Source organism: Penicillium malachiteum (assembly GCF_028827825.1).
Source record: "Penicillium malachiteum strain IBT 17515 chromosome Unknown utg000001l:1.0-8184562.0:1.0-8186909.0, whole genome shotgun sequence".
Taxonomy (NCBI): domain Eukaryota; kingdom Fungi; phylum Ascomycota; class Eurotiomycetes; order Eurotiales; family Aspergillaceae; genus Penicillium; species Penicillium malachiteum.
The window spans coordinates 900,861-921,324 of NW_026643094.1; the positions used below are offsets into that span (position 1 = coordinate 900,861).

Consider the following 20,464-nt stretch of genomic DNA (forward strand, 5'->3'; position numbering starts at 1 on the left):
AAGATATATGTACACACTACCTAGGTAGTAGTAAATATATAGGTCAACTGGTATGTAGAACTTCAAGTTCAAGTTACTCGTAGCCCTGGACTTCAAGTTGGAGGCTTGATGCCTGCCAGTTTTGAGGTTGACAGAGATTCAAGTTTATTCGCAACTTCAACATTTGAACATGATTGATCCCAAAAAATACCTAATTTACATCTTAATTATCAAAGGATCAAAAAAAATCTTCTCAACAAGGGCCAATATGAAACTCCGACCATCTACGCACAGACCCTTCAGTCCCATTCAGCTGGGCTACCCTAAATTCTCACATTCTCACTCCGTACTCCGTACATTCCACCAAATGCCGGGATTCGGGGATTGGAGCTAAGACCTGACCCAATCTGGAGTCATAATGACACATGCTAACATTCTGGTGGGCCCCCACATGGTCCGAGTCGTTACTAACTAGTAATCGCTGACTTCGGAGTCCGAAATACCTCATGGCGGATTCAACCACTTGAGTTGTAGTAGGAGTCATGGCTGTAACTTATTTGAGGGAATTCATCAATGAATGTTTGGGATGAATTGAAGGAATTCGGTAGTCAGCTCGATGGAGCCTTGTGAGAAGCCCTTATGGTCTGATTTCTCTTTTAGTTCTTGCAATAATACTGCTATCGACATTTGAATAGAGGTCCAGTGCTATGGTTGAGGTCATGAGTAGGAGTAAATCGTCTGAGCAGCTCTGGAGGTACCATCATGATAATTTTTTCTTTCAGTGGTCAACTCGTGGGATATTACTAGTAGTATTATGGTGGACACAAAAGAAGACCTGTGAAACAGCACATATACCTAGCTCCAAATTCTCGTCCCAAATGAGAAGCAGTCTCAAAGAAGAAATAATACAAAACTCTCAAGCATTGACTTGAGAGTGGAAAAAAGCAATTAATTGTCCGCGACTTCAGCCACAAGGATATTGGAATGTCGCCCTTCTAAGCCAAAAATATTTCACATGTAACAAGGAAAAAAAGAAACCATGAGATTTGCACCGTTTAGGGAAAGAGACCAAGAAAAGGAATTCATTTTTCAGTAGCTCGCATTTTGCTGTGCGATTACTGTGTTGTTTACTGCCAGTAACGGGGTTCGTCGAAGACGTGGTAGCGATGACCACGGACACCATCGCCTCGGAACAAGGCTGGGAATCGGCGGCCAACTGGGACCATTTCTTCGGGGACACGCATCTCATTCTCTGGCTCTGGCTCACCAACAACGAATTTACCGACCTATAGTTATTGAGTTAGTACTTAATTTTATTTTGGGTAGTTTCATGGGGTTTTTTGTTCTTACCTGAATCTCAGTATCGGTGATAGTGTCACGGCTGATTCTGGCGTATCCGGTACGGTGGATCTTCTTGTAAAGAACATACTCGCACCATCTCTCCCAGTCGGTGTTGTCGATGTCGTTCATTCCGCTCAGTTCACTGACATAGGTGTTGTAGTTACCCTCAAGAGGCTTGGTGACCAGGTAACTCAACAGAATCAGCGGACGAGGGGATGAGCCCATCAGCTTCGCAAGGTACTGGGACTGAAGACGACGATCCTCGGGATCCTCCTCCTGACCAGAGTGGAAGACTACAATGTCAACCATCTCGCCGTACATGTCCAGAGTGGCATGGATGGCGGGGGCTAGCTCACCAACAGGCGAGGGAAGAAGGTGGTGGGTCGAGTTGACAATAGGGAATTTGGAGAGGAGAGCCGAGCCCCAAGTGTGCTTGTTGGGACCAGGACCGAAGTCAGCATAGTAGCCAAGGTCCTCGGCAATATATTGGGTGATATCCTTGTTGCCCATGATGATACGCTGGTTATCCGATTCCAGGAAACCGATGACATCGAGCTCAAGTTCGCCAATGACATCGCGCATACGACGCTCTGCAGCCCACATGTCATTGTCCAGACCAAAGTGAACGGTCCAAATACCAGCGGTGACAATCTTCTCCTCGGGGTGGTGGGGCTTGTAGTCGTTGGTGGGGAAGCGCAGGTATGCCACAGAGACAGAAAGGAGCTGCAGTGCGGCAAGCACGTAGATGTAGTAGGAGCGTTGACGCTTGCTGTTAGGGCTGACGGGCTTGCTGCGAGTGCGGCCGGAGTTGGAGGTGGCGGCGGAGAACACACCAGCACCGATGGACAACATGGTCACAATCATGACCCAGTCAGTGCGCTCACGGACGAGTGGACCACCGGGTACGAAAGCGTAGGCAACAACCCAGACATGGAAGAGCAAAAGGAAAACGTAGAGAATGAAACCAATGCCGAATGTGCTGGCAGGAGAGTGGCGGACGCCGGAGGTAATAATAACGGGGGTGACAGCCATGATATAGAAGGCAAAGGCAAGCGCACCGTAGTATCCGGTCCAGTGGTGGTAGTAAGTCAAAAGAGCGGCACCGACAGAACCAATGCCATAAGCAGTCCAGCTACCGGCTACGGCAGGGTGGAAAACACCATAAACCAGACCAGCGCCCATGACGAAGATGGTCACAGCACCGTGAGGCACAGCAATAGGTCCACGAACGGGGTAACCTTCCCAAACCCAGGAGATCATAGTGCTAGAGTCAGTCAGGAGCGAAACAATAGCAAAGAGGAGACCTCCAAATCCAATAGCAGCCAAGAGGGATGAGCCCTTCTTGCTACCAGCCGGCAAATAGTCGCTTCCACTGGTAAGAGAGCCTCTCTGGGAACGCAAGACCGCAAGGACGGCAAGGAAGAGGCCGATCTTGTTCCAGCCACCGTTGTTGCCGTGCATGATAGGCCAAAGGGGGTTGTTGGTAGTGCAGGCGAATTTGGCAACAACAGACATGATCAGACCAATACCCCAGCCCATGATGCGGGCCTCAAGGCGGGGCGTGTTTCCACGCTCGGCAAAGAAGCTAGCAACCCATGCGGCGCAAGTGCTGGACAAGGCAAACGCGGTGATGAACAACCGGTTAGCAGGGTCCTCAAACTTGTAGGCCAAGAGGGCCACAAGAGAAGTAAGATGAAGAAGACGCAGGTTCTTGGTGGCAGCGGATCTCAAGGAGGGAATGGCGAAGAGGAGAGGAGAAACACAGGCAACAATGGCAACCTCATAGCCAGAGATACCCATGTGCCACAGTGGGAAGTACCACACCAGAACGGGGAGACCGGTGACAATGGTCCAGAAGACGAATCCGTTGTAAACGTCGGCGGCAGCATCAAGGATCTCCGTCCAGAAGAACCCTTCGCCAAAGGTGTTACCCACGGGCTTTCCCTTCCTAAACTACTAGTTAACCTCCGAAGGAAAGACGGGGCCAATTTGATTATAGGGTTGGACCCACTCTTTTTCAAGGACAGAGTCCGCAGTCGTCTTCAACTGCCTAAGAGGAAGCATTTTTAGAATTGTGCTTTTGTCTCATATCCAGCGTAACTTATGCACTATACATTTGTCGTGGGTTGTCATTTCGGAAGCCACGGTACATACCCTCTGCTAATTCCCTTCACATCGCGTACCACCAATTCAAAACCCTCAAAGTCGAGCACTGTAATAGCATCAAATCCAACATCGAACAAGATCAAGGACCACTCAAAGAAGGCATAGCGGGTGTAAGCTAGAAGCGAGCATATCAATCAATTCGAGTTCTGTTACGTGTGATAGAGCAAATCAGATGGATAGAACCTACCACCAGGAACCTTGTGGACCTTGTGCTGAATGAAATAGTAGATCAGTGGCACAAGAGTTCCAAAGAACAGACTAGCTGCGATCTTGCGGTACTTGACGGCGCGGCGGTTGTTAGGGCTCAGTGCCAGGCAACCGAGAGTCCACGGCAGCGTAGCAACCAAGTAAGAGATCATGAAGATATCGTGCCAGTCATGATCATCGGTAGATGTGACATAAGTCCAACCACCACAAGTCAAGGTACGGAAGATACCAACACCGGCGACTAACTTGGGCAGAGTGGAATTGGGACGCGCCGTGAGCACGTACCACAGGAAAACGAGGAGGAAGCGGGGACCGGAGGTGATTGCAATGAAGACCTGGAAGAAAGCACGCTCGGGGTAACGGTCGCCGATTGTCGCGGATACGGAGGGAAACCATTCATCGGGATAGCCAAAGTGTTCGTTCTGGACGATCTTGTGATAATGTAAAGCTACACCCACGATCAATGCGCTGAAAAAAGCCGTGTATGCAACTACGGTGTGAGTCCAAGCAACCCATTTGCCATTGATCTACATGTCAAATAGAAATGTCAGCGCAAATATATTTATCGCGTGAGATTGTAAACACGTACGGCAACCACGGCATCTCCATCCTTGAATCTGGGAGCCATGGTGCAAATTAGGGAACCCTGCACCAGGGTTTATAGAGAGAGTGAAAAACGAAATTAAACAGAAAAAGAAATAAAATAAATCCCCCAGTCGAAAAAAAGAGCGTCAAGAAGTCAAAAGGGTAGAAAACAATGGCCCCTGAGGATGAAAACAGTCGGGTCCCTCGGTTGAATCCAGAGTGGCCTTGGGGGTCGTGATGACTAACCCGATTTGGTTTAGATCCTCCGCGGCAAGATCGACAGTTTTCAACATGAACTTTTTCTTCATCAACTGCTGCAGAACTGCAACAAGAACACCTCCATCATGTCGGCTGCTACAGATAAAGCTCGGTTCTTTCTCGAGAAGTCAGTTCCGGAGCTGAAGGAGTACGAACAGAAGAAGCTGTTCAGCAAGGTAGGATTCTTGCGACACCCCATGCTCTCTGATCCACTTATCCTAAAAAAAAAAAATTCATAGGATGAAATTACCTCCATAATCAAAAAGCGATCGGATTTCGAACATAAAGTCAATGCGCGAGGCGCAAAGCCCCTTGATTTTCTCCGATATGTCGAGTACGAGATCAACTTGGAGACCCTGCGGAAAAAGCGAGTGAAGCGGATGGGAATTCGGGCTATGGGGCATAACGGTCAGCGTCGCATCTTTTTCATTCTGGACCGTGCGACGCGCAGATTCCATGGCGACATCAACCTGTGGGTTCAATACATTGAATATACCCGGAAGCAAAAGGCTTTCAAGAAGCTCACTTCAATCATTACCGATGCCGTGCGCTTACACCCAACCAACGCCGAGTTATGGGTCTACGCGGCCAAATACGTTCTGGAGGACCATGCGGATATGTCTCAGGCACGGAGTTACATGCAACGAGGTCTCCGCTTTTGCAAGAGTGCGCGCAACTTGTGGATTCAATACGCCAAGCTGGAATTAATCTATATTGCCAAACTGGTGGCTCGCCAACGGATTTTGGGACTGGATGAGTCCGTTCAGCGACCCAAAGCTGTCGAGGGACCAGGACTGGGAGATCCTGACGCTGACGTGATTGCAGTTCCTGCGATCACCGAAGAAGATATCAACCCGACTATGGAGGGTGATGAGGTTGATGAGAATGCCCTGGAGACACTGAACGCCACACCCGCCCTTAGCGGTGCGATCCCAATGGCAATCTTTGACTCCGCTATGAAGAATTTCAACAACGACGACCGATTTGGTCTTGAATTCTACGAGATGGTGTCGGAGTTCGAGGATGCGCCGTGTCTGCGGAAGATCCTTGGCCACGTGGTGGAGAACTTGCAGGCCAACCAACCTACTAGCTCTCGCACACGCATCTGTTACATCAAATTCCCCACGATGGGAGTCCGCGTTACATCATCGGAATTCCCTCGCGCTTTGGGTAGCTCGCTTGCTCGTCTGAAGGAGTTCCAGCCCCTGGATGCCAGCCTTGCACAAGAGGTGGTGAAATGGTTGAAGCCGGTAGCGGAGACAGAGGATCTGGATTCATCATTGAAGATGGTTATTATGTCCACACTGCGCAATGCCGAGCGAGCATTGCAGTAATATTGTACATGACATAACTTTGATATTTCATGCTCTTCTTTGCACTTGCGAGGCGTTGGTCGGATAACAAGTCCAAAAAAGTTCCCATAAGTTCGCATGTTTATAGGTTCAAGCAGATTCCTTTCTTTCTTCAAGATTCTTCTTCGTATCTTCTTGGTAATTAAACTAAGAAGCACTCATGTTAGTTCTCCTGCATTATTCATCGTACTTATTTCCGCGGCGATTCCCCTTTTTGCTGCTATGTAATTTCTTTGCCTTGATGCGGGCCTCATTCTGCGCACGTTGTCTGGACAGAATGTGGTCAGATGAGAAGCCAGTGGAGTAGCAAATGTACTCGAACCAATACTATAACTTCATGCACGAGAAAAGGAGGGGAACGGAACGGGCGAAACAAAGGTGGACAAACAAAAGGACAAAAATAAAAGACAAGGGGGGGTAAAAAAAAAAAAACAGCTCATACAATTTTTGTACTCGGTCCTTTTGCTCTGGAGAGGTTTCCCCGGGAATAACGGCTTTGGCCGCGTCCTCTAACAACCGGTGGAGCTTGTCAAAACATGCATCCACATTGCTTGCTTGTTTCCGGGATTCATCGGACTGAATGACTAGGGTTTGGGAGCGCTCGGAGGCATAGCGAGATGTGCGCAGCTGTGAGTGGAGCAAAGACGGTACCAAAGGGAAGAGGTCAGTCCAGGGGACTTTCAAGGTTGCCTTCGTGTTGACTCTGCGGAACCCCCACCATTAGCCTTGTCGATATTGTACATGTATAAAACGGGAACATGAAACCCGACTTCGGAAATGCACCGACTTATTCACATTCTGGCCTCCGGGACCGCTTGAGCGGCTGAAGGAAAGCTCACCGATCTGACGGGGAATGGATTTGGAGTTGAAAGTTTTCAGCCACGTCCTCGCTAGCTCCAGTTCATGGTCAGATGACCCCTTTGTTGAGGCGTGTCGGCGTAACCAAGGCGTTCTGACCCAGAATCCCAGACCGCGAAGCCCCATCAGCTTCGGAAAGAAAGGGAAAAAAGAAAATAAAAATCTGCCGAGAGGGGAGACACAAGATATGAAATTGAGATAGTTTTCCCCAGGAAGAGAAGAAAAGAAGAATAAAGTAATTCTAGAAGCACTTAACAGTGGAGAGAAGGTGAAGATGTATCAATTGGATTAGTCTTACCCATAAGAGAAAGAATCACCAGAGTAATGTATACAACACAAGAGTCAAGTACCAGAATTAGGAATGGATCCTTCATCGCAGTTTCCCACTTGAGTAAAGTGGAGCATGACTAATTAAAATATCTCGGTCACCATTATAGAGACTATTAGAGAGGGTCTGGCCCCTCTGTTAGAGGGGAATTTCGGCGCTAGAACAATTCCAGTGTACTACGTAACGCGGATTTTAACACTATGTACTATGCAAGTGGATATGATTAATCTGATTGGTGGGACCTCTATATTTGGGGAAATCCTGATTAGGTAGGTCATTTGAGAAAACGATCTATGTATACTACTCCATAGTAAATTATTATTCTCCTCTACTATAACATTTGAATGCTAGAATGATAGAATATCCAGATATCTGAATGATCAGTTCAAATGTTCCAAATATAAAACAATGAACTTGAAGACAATGAATGTCTCGAACCTTGGAAAATACTAGGTTGTACTAGCAGTACTGATCATCATCATCGTACTGCATGTCCTGCATTGTAACCACCTGAACAAAAAACCTTCCCCGTATTTAGGCTTTTAACGTTAAGGTCATGCCCTCAAACTCTGAACCTCTTTGATTTCTTATTTTTTTTTTTTTATTTCCCACTAGTTCTTTCTTTTTTTTTTACTCCTATATCAAAAAGATTAAGATTTTTTTTTTTTTTTCAGTTTAGTTTATTGATTTTAACACTATCGGCCCTATCCTGGGACCCTGACCGCCCAAAAAACCCAACTCTTTTTTTTCTCATCGCCCCACCTTAGCTTGCGATCGAGAAATTTCACTAATAATTCCCCCCCCCTTCCCTCTTATTTCACCATCTTTTTGAAAATTGTAAATGAAACCTCCACCTCCCCCGTTGTCTACATGACGCCCAGTCCCCTAGATGAAGCGCTTCACTTTCGTGGAAAGACTTTGACTCCGGAAAGCCCCCGTCCGTTACATATCCCGGAGCCATCCAATATCCCGGTCCTTGAGAATCAGATGGACCCGGTCTTCAACGATACCTCGACTTATGAACGTTCGGTATATATACAACCCCCTCAAACACATGATGACTACCAGTGGTCAGGGTTAGAGTTTCAGGGTCGTGGAGGCCAGGTGCAGGATTCAGGTAGATTGCGTGGCTCGTTGCCAGGGGACCCTGTGATGATGAATGAGATGCCTGTTTCGACAGACTTATACCATTCCCACCCACCCCTGGAGCAATCTGGGGAGGTGTCCATGAATTCCTATTCTCAACCTATCCATACCCATGCGCCTCCGGTCCTTCCGGTCCATCAGGGCTTCGCCACTGCGAGCGAAGTAGACAACGCGGGCAACCGGGACAATGGTTCCCAGTTACCAGAGCGCTTAGATGAGAGCAAGGAGGGTGCGGGGTCGGGAACAACTGGTGTCAATTTTCAGACTTTACTAGACAATTTGTCCCATCCTCCTACAATGACCTTCGAAGCTACTACCTTAGCTGAGAGTTCGTCTCTCCACCAAGCACTCTCTGACGACTCTTTCCAATCCCAGGGCCTCCCTACTCGGCCCCAAGACCCTTCTACTACCCAACCTAATTATACATCCCATGGCGTTGCAACGTATCATCAAAATCCTGCAGGCCCTGTCACTTCTTCTGCCTACCCTACGCAATCCAGTAACAATGCCCAGCCTCATCCTCAATCCATGGCCCCGGGCGGAGCCCCGGGGACTGTTCCCGGTGCACCCTCCCTGTCTCCCCCACCTATTGCCAGTTTCCAGCAAACCCCTTCCACAGGCGGCGAGTCGCAGACCTCTCAGGATGGGCCCCAAGCATCAAGGAAACCCCGTATCGACAAGCAGGCAGGAAGGCCTATTAAGCCTGCAGATGATGATGCTCCATGGGGGCCAGAAGTTCAAAAGAAATATGATGAGTTCCTTCATGATGAACGAGTTTACGTGACAGAGGGACTTTGGGATCGATTTCCGGTCGGATCGCGGTTATTTGTTGGTGAGTTTGTTTAATGTCCTCCAACTCGAACAATAGAGCGACTTTATTGACTGGAAATGTTCTAGGCAATCTCCCCACCGAGAGAGTCACAAAACGAGACATGTTCCACATTTTCCACCAATATGGCAAGCTTGCCCAGATTTCGATCAAGCAGGCTTACGGTTTTATACAATTCCTAGAGGCGGACGCCTGCCGTGCGTCATTACAGGCCGAACAAGGGGCTTTGGTTCGAGGCAGAAAAATACGTGAGTCGGACTTGAATTACGCTGGATACAAAACCGCTGGTGATAATTATATACTAATTCTCTCTCAGACCTCGAGATTTCAAAGCCACAACGTTCTACCCGCCCCGCGCCCGCGGAACCATCTCGCGCACCCCCGCCTCGACGCTCAAGATCACCAGAGTTCAGCCGCTCTGGCCCTGCCCGAGCTAATCCACGTTCCTCGGGTGACCGATACGATCGACCTTATGAGCCGAGCCGACTCCCGTTCAGCGATTTTCGGGATGACATGTCCCATCGCAGACGAGATGATTACCGTCCTCCACGGTCGCCTTCTCCCCGTCCCATGAGAACCAGAGACGGGTACCGATCGCGGGATCGGACTCCAGAGCGATTTGATCGCCGTGAACGCCGGCGTTCTCGGTCACCACGATCACCTCGTTCTCCTTACGCAAGAGACCGTCGGTACCGTAGCCCCAGTCCTAGGCCTCGAGGCGTCTACGAGGGAGAAGCCGACCTTCCTGTTCCTCGCAGAGCACCCCGCGACGTCCCAGAGGTCCAAGTTCTTGTGCTAGAGGAAGTTGATCGGTACGTTCAAGCATCATTTAGTTTTAAGCTAGGGGCCTCCACTAATTTTCTCTGCAGTAACTTCATTCTCCATGTCGAGAACGCCTTTCGCAATCGTGGCTTGCGGGTTGATGTCCTAGTGCTTGGCCCTCGCATCCCACTCGGCGCCGCAGTTCATCGTCAATATGTTGAAGGTGTCCTTGCGGTTGTCCGGCTCTCTCGGCCCAATCAATTCTCCCGCAAGATCCCTCTTCAAATCTTCGATCGAAGCGCAGGGCCAGGCAATGTCCGCTTCAGTGACTATCCTGAAGTTGACCCAAACATTGCTGCTGAGCTCATATTTCACCAAGCCCATGCCATGCAGCGTGGTCCTGCTCCGACGTCTTTCGTACCTAATCCTGCTTTCGGCGTTGCCCCTGTACCAGCGGTGCCAATGCCGCAGCCTATTCTTCCTACACTGACCAATCCTCCCAACATTGCGAATTTGATCGGTTCTCTGGATGGGCCCAGTCTCCAATCTCTCTTGTCCGCATTACAGCAACAGCGTCCAGCCCCCCCAATCACAGCCTGTTTCGACTACTCAATCCCCCTTTGCCTCACCTAATCCACCCCCTCCAGCCGACCTGGCTAGTCTTTTGACTAATGCGAGTCGACCCGTTCCGCTCCCACAACCTCACCAACAACCTATCCCTCCCCCTCCATTCCATCTTCAGCCTCCACATGCGCCTGTTGTTTCCGACCCACATTTGCTTTCTATACTTGCCAAGGGTCTTGGAAATCAACAGCCGCAGGGCCAACCTGTTATCGGTTCTAATGTGCAAAACTTGATGAATCAGTTGGCCAAGTGGAAGCAATGATATAACGAATCTCCTCACTGTGACTTGCGTTCGGGTTTTCAGGTTCGAATTATCCGCCCTTTTTGTTATTGATTTTTCATTTTCCCTGCGGAGCTTGGTGTTCATTCCCTCATTGTTTATTACGGCGGTGTCCCCTTTATCATGCTGGCATTTACCCAGCCACTGCAACAATAGGCGTTTTGTTATTTTCTATTTTCTTTGTTACTTTTTTTTCTTTTTGGTTTCTCTTGCGCTCATTAGGGCGACAAGAATCTAAATATCAGGGTGAATTGGTGTCTAGGATGGTATATCATGTATCTTTTTGGCTTTGAGCTCGAGTTATGTACTCGAGACCTTCTCTTGCTTGGGTAAGGTGGATATAATGTGACACAGTTGTGTGCATGAACCTGGCTTGGAATTTACACAGAATTCTTTACTCTTACATTTATTATCATGCTGAGTCGTAGTACTGGAGCACTGAGGAACATACTGCTTTACATCTTTGTCGGGTATACCGGAACATTAGATTGATCATGACAAGAGTGGATATGGTACATAATGTACAAAACAAATAATTTTGAGTCTCCAAGGTGAAATTTAGCTTGACTTCCAGCCTTGAGCCTTCAACTCCTTCATCTTCTCCGCATCTTCCTTCTTAATTCGTTCAATCGTCTTGTCCCGGTTGTATTCCATCACACGCTTCTCCTTGAAGTATTTCACCTGGAGAATCGAATATGTTAGTACTTGCATAAAATGAAGGAAAATAAATTCATCTTCAGATGATCGATTGGAAAGCGTAAGCATATCCATGCAGAAGCTACGTACCCAGGTCGACGAGCAAGCTGCCTCGAATTCCTCAACCTCCTTCCCGCATTTCCGTCGAGCTTCCTTGTCGTCTTTGATACCATCAAGAATATCATTGCGATCCAGACAAGCGAAAAACAGATCCCTGCCCTCCCAGCAGCGTGCGCGACTTGTCCGATCCGGCGCGATGCGGCCGCCGTCAGAGGCCTTGTTGGAGTCACCAGAGGACCACGGGAGCCAGCCCATATTGATAGTAGACGGAATGAATCTCGGAAGTGATTTAAATGAGCTCCGGGGGGAGTTAGTTAGGGCAGGATAGAGTAACGTGGTGGTGAAACAAGCTTGGAGGTAGATTTAAGAAGGTCAGAAAAGCAGCCGATGCGGCGTTGGTTACGGATGCCAAGACTGTTGATCCCTCGGCCTCAACGTTGTCCTTCCTAATGATTTCTTTCAACCACAACATCTCTCCTTTCCTCCCATTCTTTACATTCACTTACGACCATATACCCTCTAAATAACGATTCCAAACTCCTCTTGCATTCATCTCATAGCTTCCAACATCCCTCGACTCTACTCATAGTCGCATGATCACGAATATCCTCATCCGCTTACCTCACTTCGAGCGCCACGCTCAATCTCCCTCCTGTTAATCTACTTCAATCTCGACTTCACAGGGGAAACTAGTTCCCCATATCCTTCTCGTTGATGCCCGGGCGCCGGCGCCTTCCAGCGGGGTCGCGATCCGACCTCCCGCCACTGAAAATCATCCGCAAGATCCTCCTCCTCCAAGTGGCGTACTATGTCTGCGCAACAATCCTCATCCTCTTCACAACGGTAGTCTACGGTACGCCGTTCTCATTAGATCTCATTTTCGGATGGGATAAGCTGCGCGGAGATACGACAGTGGGGTGGATGTTAGGTTTAGTGTGGATGTTGAATTGTTTCATCAGGTATGTCTACTAGTTACGACCTAACTTAAGCTTGAGCACTCGCTAATCCACTGTACTCCAGCGTGATCTTCTTACTTCTATTTGTCTCGCGATCAAAACTGGTCCCCGACTTTGCACTTACGATTCACTTCCTGCATCTCATTGCCACAATCTTATACACCCATTCTCTACCGGCGAATCTTCTGTGGTGGGCTCTTCAACTCGCCAGCGCGGCTATGATGACTTTCACTGGCATGTGGGCATGTCAGCACCGTGAGCTAAAGCCGATTACATTTGGTGGACATGCGAGCACTGAGCGGACCGCGTCTCAGCAGGCTGAGGATTCACAGCAGGAATCTAGCTTTGGGAGGGGACGAGGTCGAGAGCGCAGTGTACAGGAGTATGAGATGAATGAGGTGGGTGAGCGTGCTGTATAGGCAGTATCCGTCCACTTCTCTTCTTTTCTGTATTATTGCCCGGCTTGACTCGGTTTTTAGCATTGGCCGTCGTCTTGATACCTGACCGGGTCCTTTTCTCTTCTCAAGCCTAGAGCTACGACTTGTTGTTTTATTTCTTTTTGTCGATGTTGATGTCGACTCTGTGAAGACTCCATTGCATTATTATTCTCTTTTCTTTTAATCTCTGTATACCCCGCCACGGTTGCATTCTTTTTTGTATAGATGGCGTTTGTCCTGGAGACGAAGGGAATTGATACTTGTTTTATGCGCAGATACAGCCTTGTTATTATAATACTGGAGGTCCTTGTCCTCGAATGACACTTAACGATTTGATCAAATAAAGACATTATATCATGGTGCAGACATTCTGTGCGAATCATGTACAAAAACACAGCGGCCGTAAGTAACAAAAACACCTTGAAACTGATCATACACAACTTCCAAGGTTGAATCCTAGACCAAGAACAAGATTAAAAACCAGGGATGTCCTTTACTCCCTCGTTCTGGGTACACTTCAGCGTCTCCTCCTTCCAATCCTCCATCTCGGCTGCATCTTTCTTGTACTCAGCCTCAAAAATCGGAACAGTCTCCGCACCCATCAAGAACCTCGTCGGTAACTTTCTCTCATCCTGAGCAACTACTACATCAAAAAGAACTTTCGCACAATCATCCGGCTCAGCGAAAGTCTTCTGAATATCCGGATTCATCATAAACTCCATAAGCTGATTCAACGGACTAGTTGGATAATCATAAGCAGGATGTCTGCCTCCAAGCTGTGCATTAGCAGGAAAATTGGTCTTCAGTCCACCAGGAGCCACGACCATGAACTTGATATTCCAACTCGGATCAAGCTCTTTGGCAAAGGATTGAGTGAATCCCCCAATGGCATGTTTACTAGAAAAGAATCAGTGACACTGTCCAGCATACCAAATCAATATCAGGTCCGACTTACCCTGCATGATAAAACGAGCTCCCAGGGAAGGTGATATACCCCCCAATAGAAGAAACCTGAATAACAGTCCCACCTCTTCCGGCAGGATTAACCTCTCGAAAGACCCTTGCGGCTTCAAGGGTAATCCGAACAGGACCCCAAAAGACGGTTTCCATTTCTAGTCGTGCATCTGATTCAGGAATGGCTTCCGTATCACCCATGACGACGTATCCAGCATTGTTGATCACGATGTCGATTTGTCCGAACTTCTCTACTGCTTTATCGAAGCTGCTTTTGATGTCATCTTGTGATGTGACATCGAGAGAGAGTTTAAGGACGTTGGGCTCGTCGGGAAGGTAGCTGAGAGAGTTGATATTGCGGGCTGTTGCGACGAGTTTGTGGCCTGCTTGGTGGACTGTAGTAGCAAGAGATTTGCCCAGACCGGATGAGCAGCCCGTAACTATTTCAGGATTTGTGAGTCTTCAATGTTGTTTTTTGAATGCCTTGTGATACACTACTTCGAGCTGTAGTAGTAAATCTGCAGCTGGACTTCGGGATTGGATGTTGTGATGAGACATACTGAACCAAACATTGGTAGAGTCCAACATGTTGAGTAGTTGAGAGTGTTGACTTTGCAGAATTCAAGCTCAAGCGATCAAATTGTAAAAAAAGAAAATGTGCGTGGAGTAGTATCTGATGAGTAGATTCTTTGAAGCTCTTGTTTGGCATGGTCAATTGAGCGGATTCTTGCGTCTTTATATACTCATCCACGGAGTCGATCCGCCTGGGCATCACCAGCCCTGGAGGGTATATGGTGCCTCCAATCATCCATTCTACCACGATTGAGGCGCCCCATTTCATATACTCAAGTACCTAGCCACCACCATTGATGTTCTTGATGACAATATTTGGCCTAAAACGGTTAGCGGGATGTCATCGCGGACTTAATGGGCGCAGAACCTTAATTCCGGTATACATCTAGAGTAATTGCGGCGAATCCGGCGATAAAACTTGTGACTCGCAAAATTGAAAATTGAATGACCGATTATTTCCAATTTTGTGACCTCGGAGCTGAAGATAGTCTTCTGCGTTGTCTCAATTGAGACTGGGTGGATATTATCAAACAAAATGGTGCTAGGGCCTGGATTACATGTGCCTATAACGGCCGCACGGCCAACCCCCATTTTTCTATAATGAATTTAAGGACCTAGGTAGCTCACTAATAGTTAATTTATTATAATAATATACAAACTTTTTGATATTCGAGTCTAAAGTAAGAGATATCTAAAGTGAGAGATATTTCAACATTGAAGTGAGAGATAGCTAAAGTACGAGATAATTTGACTAAGATAGATATATACCTAGGTGTAGTTTTCTTTTTTTTCTAGCCATATAGAATATCCAGGGGTTGATTCCAGGGCTGTATGACTGTTATAGGCCCCTATAGCCTGGATCCTGTTTTGGTTCGAGGAGTGCTTAGCTGAGGCTGCAGATGCGGCGACTACCTACCTCCAGGGCTAACAATATCCTTTTCTTAGGTAATAAACCTAGAAGCATCTGGGCACTGCAGGTGGCTTTTTATATCTAGCTCCAACATGGAAATTTAAATGTTTATAATTACCTCGTAATAATTATATTGTAGATTCGCTAGTCAGGGTCGCGTCAAAAATGCAGCGTTGACGTGCTTGATTAACGACCTACTTATAGCTGTTCAAAATGAGTGATAAGTTATCTCCCCGCCTTTCCCCCTCTTCACCTCACTGTTTAGATTGGACCTGGTATTATCAATTGATTCAACACAATGTCCAGAAATTCTGGCAAACTGCGAGTCATCATTGCAGGAGCTGGGATTGCAGGGCTTGCAACAGCTATCTCTCTCGCACGGGTATCAACTCTCCCGGATCTTGACATCCAGCTGTATGAACAAGCCTCTGAGCTTCTGGAAATTGGCGCCAGCATCGCGCTCAGTCCAAATGTATGACCTCTTTGCTTTGAGTATTAAGCACTCGATATCTAACCGTTTTGATCCTCGCAGGGTATGAGAACTTTGGAAAAGCTTGGTGTAACCAACGCCCTCTCAGATGAAGTTGGCTTTAGAGGACCAAGTGGAATTCCCCAAATATTTCGGTATGATGAAAGCCTACCACAGCTCCACTGCTATTATATCTGGCTATACTAATAATTGCAGGCACTGGAAGACAGATCAAGTCATCTCTGTTGACACACATACAAATGTTCCTGATCCTCGTCATCACACTACCCGCTTTCATCGTGGCCATCTGCATTCTGCTCTTCTGGAGCATGTTCCTCGCCAGTCTATTCATCTAGGCAAAAAGATTATAAATGCGGAGATCACCGACAATGGAGTCTCACTACATTTTGAAGATGGAACCAAGGCATACGGTGACATTTTGATCGGGGCAGACGGAATCAAATCAGTTTGTCGTCATATACTGGGAAAAGATGAATACAGCTTTCTAACCGGATTGATAGAGAGTCCGCCAGTCTTTTGTTCCAGAATACAAGCTGCGATTCAGTGGGAAGATATTTATGAGATCAACTTTCGATGCCTCGTTGGTGGAGGATAAAATTCCTGATTTACCCGCTGACTCTTTGCATTGGGTAAGTAAGCACAATCTCGTCATTCTCTATGATTTTTGCTTATATTGGACAACAGTGGGGGCCAAATGACAACTTTTTTGCATCTCGACTCGGTATGACGAAAATAAAAACATGATACCATAGTTATATATTCTTTTTGTGGTCCATGTCTGACAGAACCTAGGCAAGGGTCAGTTCACTACTGTCGGTGCTTATAGCGACCCACGCACCACCGATGAGCTTGAGAAGAGCGTCGATTGGGACCAAAAGGGAGATGTGCAATTTTTGAGAGAGAGATACAAGGTGCTACTTTGATTCACTCTTACATTTTTCCATGTCGATTCTAACTTGAGGATACGTAGGATTGGAATCCTCTTATAAAAGCCTTAATTGAGGTGACTCCCTATACTAATCTTTACCCAAATTTTGCTGGAGATGCGTTACCGAAATGGGTATTTGGATCGCGAGTCACTCTTGTCGGGGATGCTGCCCATGCCCATGGTGGCGCTTTCGCAGCAGGAGGATCTCTAGCATTAGATGATGCGTTGGCGCTTGGTCTTGCCTTTAAGCATGTATTTCAAGTGTCCGCTACCAATGTGCTTTCATTGGATCGGGTCAAAGAGTCATTATATCTATACACCGAGACGAGAAAGCCGCATACCGATAAGTTGCTTCGCATTGTGCATACCCAGATTGGCACAAAGACATCTGGATTTACAACAGCCGAGGAGGAAGATGCAAAGCTGGTCGCACGAATGAAAAACAGACCGGATACAGAGTGGCTATCTGAACACGATGTTGAAGCCGCTTTGACTGCTACAATCAAACGTGAAGAGAGCAGGGCGAGTATTGAGGAAACAGTCCAGCTCGAAAGTAAGCTTTGAGCACGGCCGGTCGCAATATTTAAACGAAATATGTCAGATAAGGGATCAAATAATAGATAGATATCAAATATTCAATATTCGAGATTATTAACTGCCATGGACATAGAATATGGAGTAGTTAATGTGGAACTATGGATTCAAACTACTGGTACATCGACCTCAGTAAAACTTTGGGGTGTATAATTTACTTTTTGGAGATCCTGTCACCAATTCATCCGAATTGGGGTAGTGGCTAACCTATCGGCTTTTCACCTGTTTCTGGTAGAAAACATCGCCGAGGCCAGGGGTTCGATTCCCCTATTCGGAGTTATCTTTTTGTCTTTTTTTATTTCATCCAAACGATGTTCATATATTTTTTATTTCATCACAACTAAAAAAATAATTCTAGAAACTTGATGGCGCCTTTCAGAATTTTCCAACGATTAGTCTGCAGCTACTAGATACATTTTTAAGATCAAGAAAAACCAACGTAGAATCTAAGCACATAAACTAGTAACCTTGTGATCTACTGGCAGAAGATGAGATATATATTTAGATCTGATGAAAGGAATTCCCTTTCAACCTTTCTCCTCAACTTGAATACTAAAGCACATATGCCAGCCCAGGTGGAGGTGTGCAGTGCTTTAAGTTTCAAATATTTCAAGTTTCAACTATGACTTAAAACCGTGACATCCATTCAATGTTGAAACTCAGGCTCGTCAACATACCTGGTACCATTGATAAATCTGGAATTTTAAATTGAAATGACAGGTCACATTGATCTGTAACATTGGAAGAAACATTCTGAAATTAAACCACCCTGTAACATCACTTATTGCAACATTCTGCCATTGGTTTCTTCGACTAGCAGCTCAAATTCTGGCTGGAACTCGGTATAGAAGTTATGCTAGGAAGAGTTAGATGCATATGTAAGGTTTTTTTTCTTTGACTTGAGCTTCCAGAAGACTTACAGGGTTCTGGGCAAATCCAGCAGTGTACTGAGCTATCTCATCACTGATAATCTGCTTGGGGATACCGTTTGCCGCGGCAGCTTCAGCCATGAGCTGAGAGTGGCAAGCATTTTCCAGCATAGAGTACAAGATCGCGGCTTCATCGACCGTACGACCCACGGTAAGAAGACTGCGGGATGATTAGTTAGAAGAACGAAAAAAGGTAGACAGTGGAAACGCCGAAAACTTACCCATGGTTCTTAAGAATGCAGGCAATATTATCTTTACCCAACGCCTCAGCAATCTGTTTGCCCTCCTCTTGAGAGAGGGCAACACCACCGTGATCCTGGTAAACGCCGAGGCGACCATGAAAGTTGCAAGCATCTATCAGAGTTTAGATTAGCTTCAGGTATTTCATAAAAGGTTTAGTTCATCATACCTTGAGTAAGCATCTCAATCGGCTTTCCAAAAGCACTCCATGTCTTGCCATGAATACCATGGGTATGGGCCGCGGCGATCACCTCAGGACGAGCCTTATGAATTTCGGAGTGGATCATGAACCCAGCCTCGTTGATAGGAAGCTGAGCACCTTCTTCAGTAACGTATCCCTCGTGGTCGACAAGAACCAGATCAGAAGCCTTGATGGTAGAGAAGTGCTTCGCAAAAGGATTCATCCAGAAGTGGTCCTTCAAGATGGGATCTAGCTACTAATTAGAATATTCCATGTACCCTGTTAACTTATTGTACGTACCACGCATTGAGATGTGACCCGAAACACCCTCACCATAGCCCAGCTTGCCGAAGTATCGGAAAGCAGCGGCCATATGCTCCTTCATCCACTTACGTTTCTCAAGCGGGTCTGAGAATGTAGGGATTCCTTGCAGCTTCAGAGTGCCGTTGCGGTTTCCACGAGCGAGAGACTGGAACTTGGTATCATTGGCTGCGTTAGACAGCTCGTCCTCACCGGCGAGGAGGACGGATCGCTCATGCTGCTGGGTTGTTGTAACGGAAGTAGATGTCGACATTTTGGGTCGATTATCACAGAACTGATGGAATGATAATTAGATGGCAACTCAATTCGAGGGATTTGGTGGTTTATACCCAAGAATCCTTATCTATGGTGACCCGCAATCACCCCGCTCTAGTCCGTAGTTGTCACTGGAAGGCGGCATGTTAAAGGAGGGCTTCGGACTCTTTTCCGCTATTGCTCCATATTTTGGGGTATTCCACTTTTTCTTTTAGTAAATCAGAGCCGCTGATTGATGCACACAAAGACTACCTTTGAACTAGAAACTCACTGGATTTTCATGGATATGGCTTCAAAATGTTCCTTGTCTATACTATTCTTCAATAAGATTCCAAATGTTGGTTTACAGGCCTGTTGAAGGTAGTGTACTGGATTACTTTCTTACTTTCAAGGGCTCAAGATCTTGATTTACAGACATCGGCTAATCGCCGTCATGCCCGAAGCCCTGCGTCTTTTGAGGAGAGAGATAAGATACTCTGAAGCAAAAACCGAAGAAGTTAACATCTTACGTCGGATTCAATACTATGATCAACAAAATGAATTTTTTACCCGTCTCTCTAACCATGGCAATTGGATGAAAGCTGTTGTAGTCCATCATTTAGGACTCCCGTCTCCCAATGCTTGCCAGGTCGCTAATGTGGAAGACTGGCTCCATGGAAGCTTCAATGTCTGCATTCCAGTGACCATCAGCGTAGATGGTAGACGAAAGCACTCTGGTACACGCGTTCTCCTTCGGTTGCCTCTTCCATACCGTACAGGTGAAGAGTTTCGTCCTGGGAATTCGGACGAGAAGATCCGGTGTGAAGCAGGAATATATGCTTGGCTACAGGAAAATTGTCCTGATGTTCCCATCCCTCAACTATATGGGTTCGCTACTTCAGATGGACAGACTGTGTTCAATTCCTTTTGATGGCCCACTTCAAGTTCCCCATTGACAACTAGATGTCCCCTTCCCATTGAAAGTCACTTCTCTTGAGAGCAGGTGGCATATAATTCAATCTCTAGTAAAGCATCTTTGCATTCCATACTCATTCTCCTCTTCACCATTACCTATCTCTCAAGTCACCTTGATAGTGGGATTGCATTAATGATTCTTTTTTTGAGTTCACCTACCTACATGGTCTGCCTTTCTTTAGGCGATGTTTCAGTTACTTTCACCGACTTCTACTTTCCTGTCTCGGCAAGCCAATTCCTTCTTTGCTCGTTCCTCATCCACCAACGTTGA

General features: G+C 46.8%; 10 protein-coding genes across 10 annotated transcripts; 5 read left to right on the forward strand and 5 right to left on the reverse strand.

Moving 5' to 3' along the window:
• Positions 1–1,106: 1,106 nt before the first annotated feature.
• On the reverse strand, positions 1,107–4,321 carry N7483_000332 (uncharacterized protein; the record flags this gene model as incomplete). Its single annotated transcript, XM_057083770.1, has 6 exons — positions 1,107–1,265; positions 1,330–3,268; positions 3,332–3,370; positions 3,475–3,601; positions 3,674–4,220; positions 4,283–4,321. The coding sequence occupies 6 exons, from the start codon at positions 4,319–4,321 to the stop codon at positions 1,107–1,109; spliced, it is 2,850 nt and encodes a 949-aa protein (XP_056949919.1).
• A 301-nt stretch (positions 4,322–4,622) lies between these two features.
• On the forward strand, positions 4,623–5,870 carry N7483_000333 (snoRNA-binding rRNA-processing protein UTP6; the record flags this gene model as incomplete). Its single annotated transcript, XM_057083771.1, has 2 exons — positions 4,623–4,712; positions 4,776–5,870. 2 exons carry the CDS (start codon positions 4,623–4,625, stop codon positions 5,868–5,870), a joined length of 1,185 nt encoding a protein of 394 aa, XP_056949920.1.
• Positions 5,871–6,065: 195 nt separating this feature from the next.
• Positions 6,066–6,872, reverse strand: N7483_000334 (peptidyl-tRNA hydrolase domain protein; the record flags this gene model as incomplete). The annotated part of the gene is made up of 3 exons (XM_057083772.1): positions 6,066–6,156; positions 6,331–6,591; positions 6,676–6,872. The coding sequence occupies 3 exons, from the start codon at positions 6,870–6,872 to the stop codon at positions 6,066–6,068; spliced, it is 549 nt and encodes a 182-aa protein (XP_056949921.1).
• A 1,072-nt stretch (positions 6,873–7,944) lies between these two features.
• Positions 7,945–10,697, forward strand: N7483_000335 (putative RNA-binding protein (Nab3); the record flags this gene model as incomplete). Its single annotated transcript, XM_057083773.1, is given in 5 exon segments — positions 7,945–9,041; positions 9,089–9,297; positions 9,366–9,861; positions 9,919–10,365; positions 10,379–10,697. The coding sequence occupies 5 exon segments, from the start codon at positions 7,945–7,947 to the stop codon at positions 10,695–10,697; spliced, it is 2,568 nt and encodes an 855-aa protein (XP_056949922.1).
• Positions 10,698–11,273: 576 nt separating this feature from the next.
• Positions 11,274–11,726, reverse strand: N7483_000336 (cytochrome c oxidase subunit 6B family protein; the record flags this gene model as incomplete). Its single annotated transcript, XM_057083774.1, has 2 exons — positions 11,274–11,396; positions 11,502–11,726. The coding sequence occupies 2 exons, from the start codon at positions 11,724–11,726 to the stop codon at positions 11,274–11,276; spliced, it is 348 nt and encodes a 115-aa protein (XP_056949923.1).
• A 459-nt stretch (positions 11,727–12,185) lies between these two features.
• On the forward strand, positions 12,186–12,846 carry N7483_000337 (protein SYS1; the record flags this gene model as incomplete). The annotated part of the gene is made up of 2 exons (XM_057083775.1): positions 12,186–12,430; positions 12,492–12,846. 2 exons carry the CDS (start codon positions 12,186–12,188, stop codon positions 12,844–12,846), a joined length of 600 nt encoding a protein of 199 aa, XP_056949924.1.
• Positions 12,847–13,337: 491 nt separating this feature from the next.
• On the reverse strand, positions 13,338–14,406 carry N7483_000338 (uncharacterized protein; the record flags this gene model as incomplete). The annotated part of the gene is made up of 3 exons (XM_057083776.1): positions 13,338–13,761; positions 13,820–14,258; positions 14,379–14,406. The coding sequence occupies 3 exons, from the start codon at positions 14,404–14,406 to the stop codon at positions 13,338–13,340; spliced, it is 891 nt and encodes a 296-aa protein (XP_056949925.1).
• A 1,193-nt stretch (positions 14,407–15,599) lies between these two features.
• Positions 15,600–17,283, forward strand: N7483_000339 (uncharacterized protein; the record flags this gene model as incomplete). Its single annotated transcript, XM_057083777.1, has 7 exons — positions 15,600–15,773; positions 15,834–15,925; positions 15,987–16,236; positions 16,292–16,420; positions 16,476–16,512; positions 16,584–16,702; positions 16,762–17,283. 7 exons carry the CDS (start codon positions 15,600–15,602, stop codon positions 17,281–17,283), a joined length of 1,323 nt encoding a protein of 440 aa, XP_056949926.1.
• Positions 17,284–18,094: 811 nt separating this feature from the next.
• Positions 18,095–19,237, reverse strand: N7483_000340 (class II aldolase/adducin domain protein; the record flags this gene model as incomplete). Its single annotated transcript, XM_057083778.1, has 5 exons — positions 18,095–18,169; positions 18,234–18,402; positions 18,464–18,596; positions 18,652–18,912; positions 18,964–19,237. 5 exons carry the CDS (start codon positions 19,235–19,237, stop codon positions 18,095–18,097), a joined length of 912 nt encoding a protein of 303 aa, XP_056949927.1.
• Positions 19,238–19,672: 435 nt separating this feature from the next.
• N7483_000341 (uncharacterized protein) lies at positions 19,673–20,149 on the forward strand (the record flags this gene model as incomplete). Its single annotated transcript, XM_057083779.1, has 1 exon — positions 19,673–20,149. The coding sequence occupies one exon, from the start codon at positions 19,673–19,675 to the stop codon at positions 20,147–20,149; it is 477 nt and encodes a 158-aa protein (XP_056949928.1).
• Between the last annotated feature and the right edge of the window lie 315 nt (positions 20,150–20,464).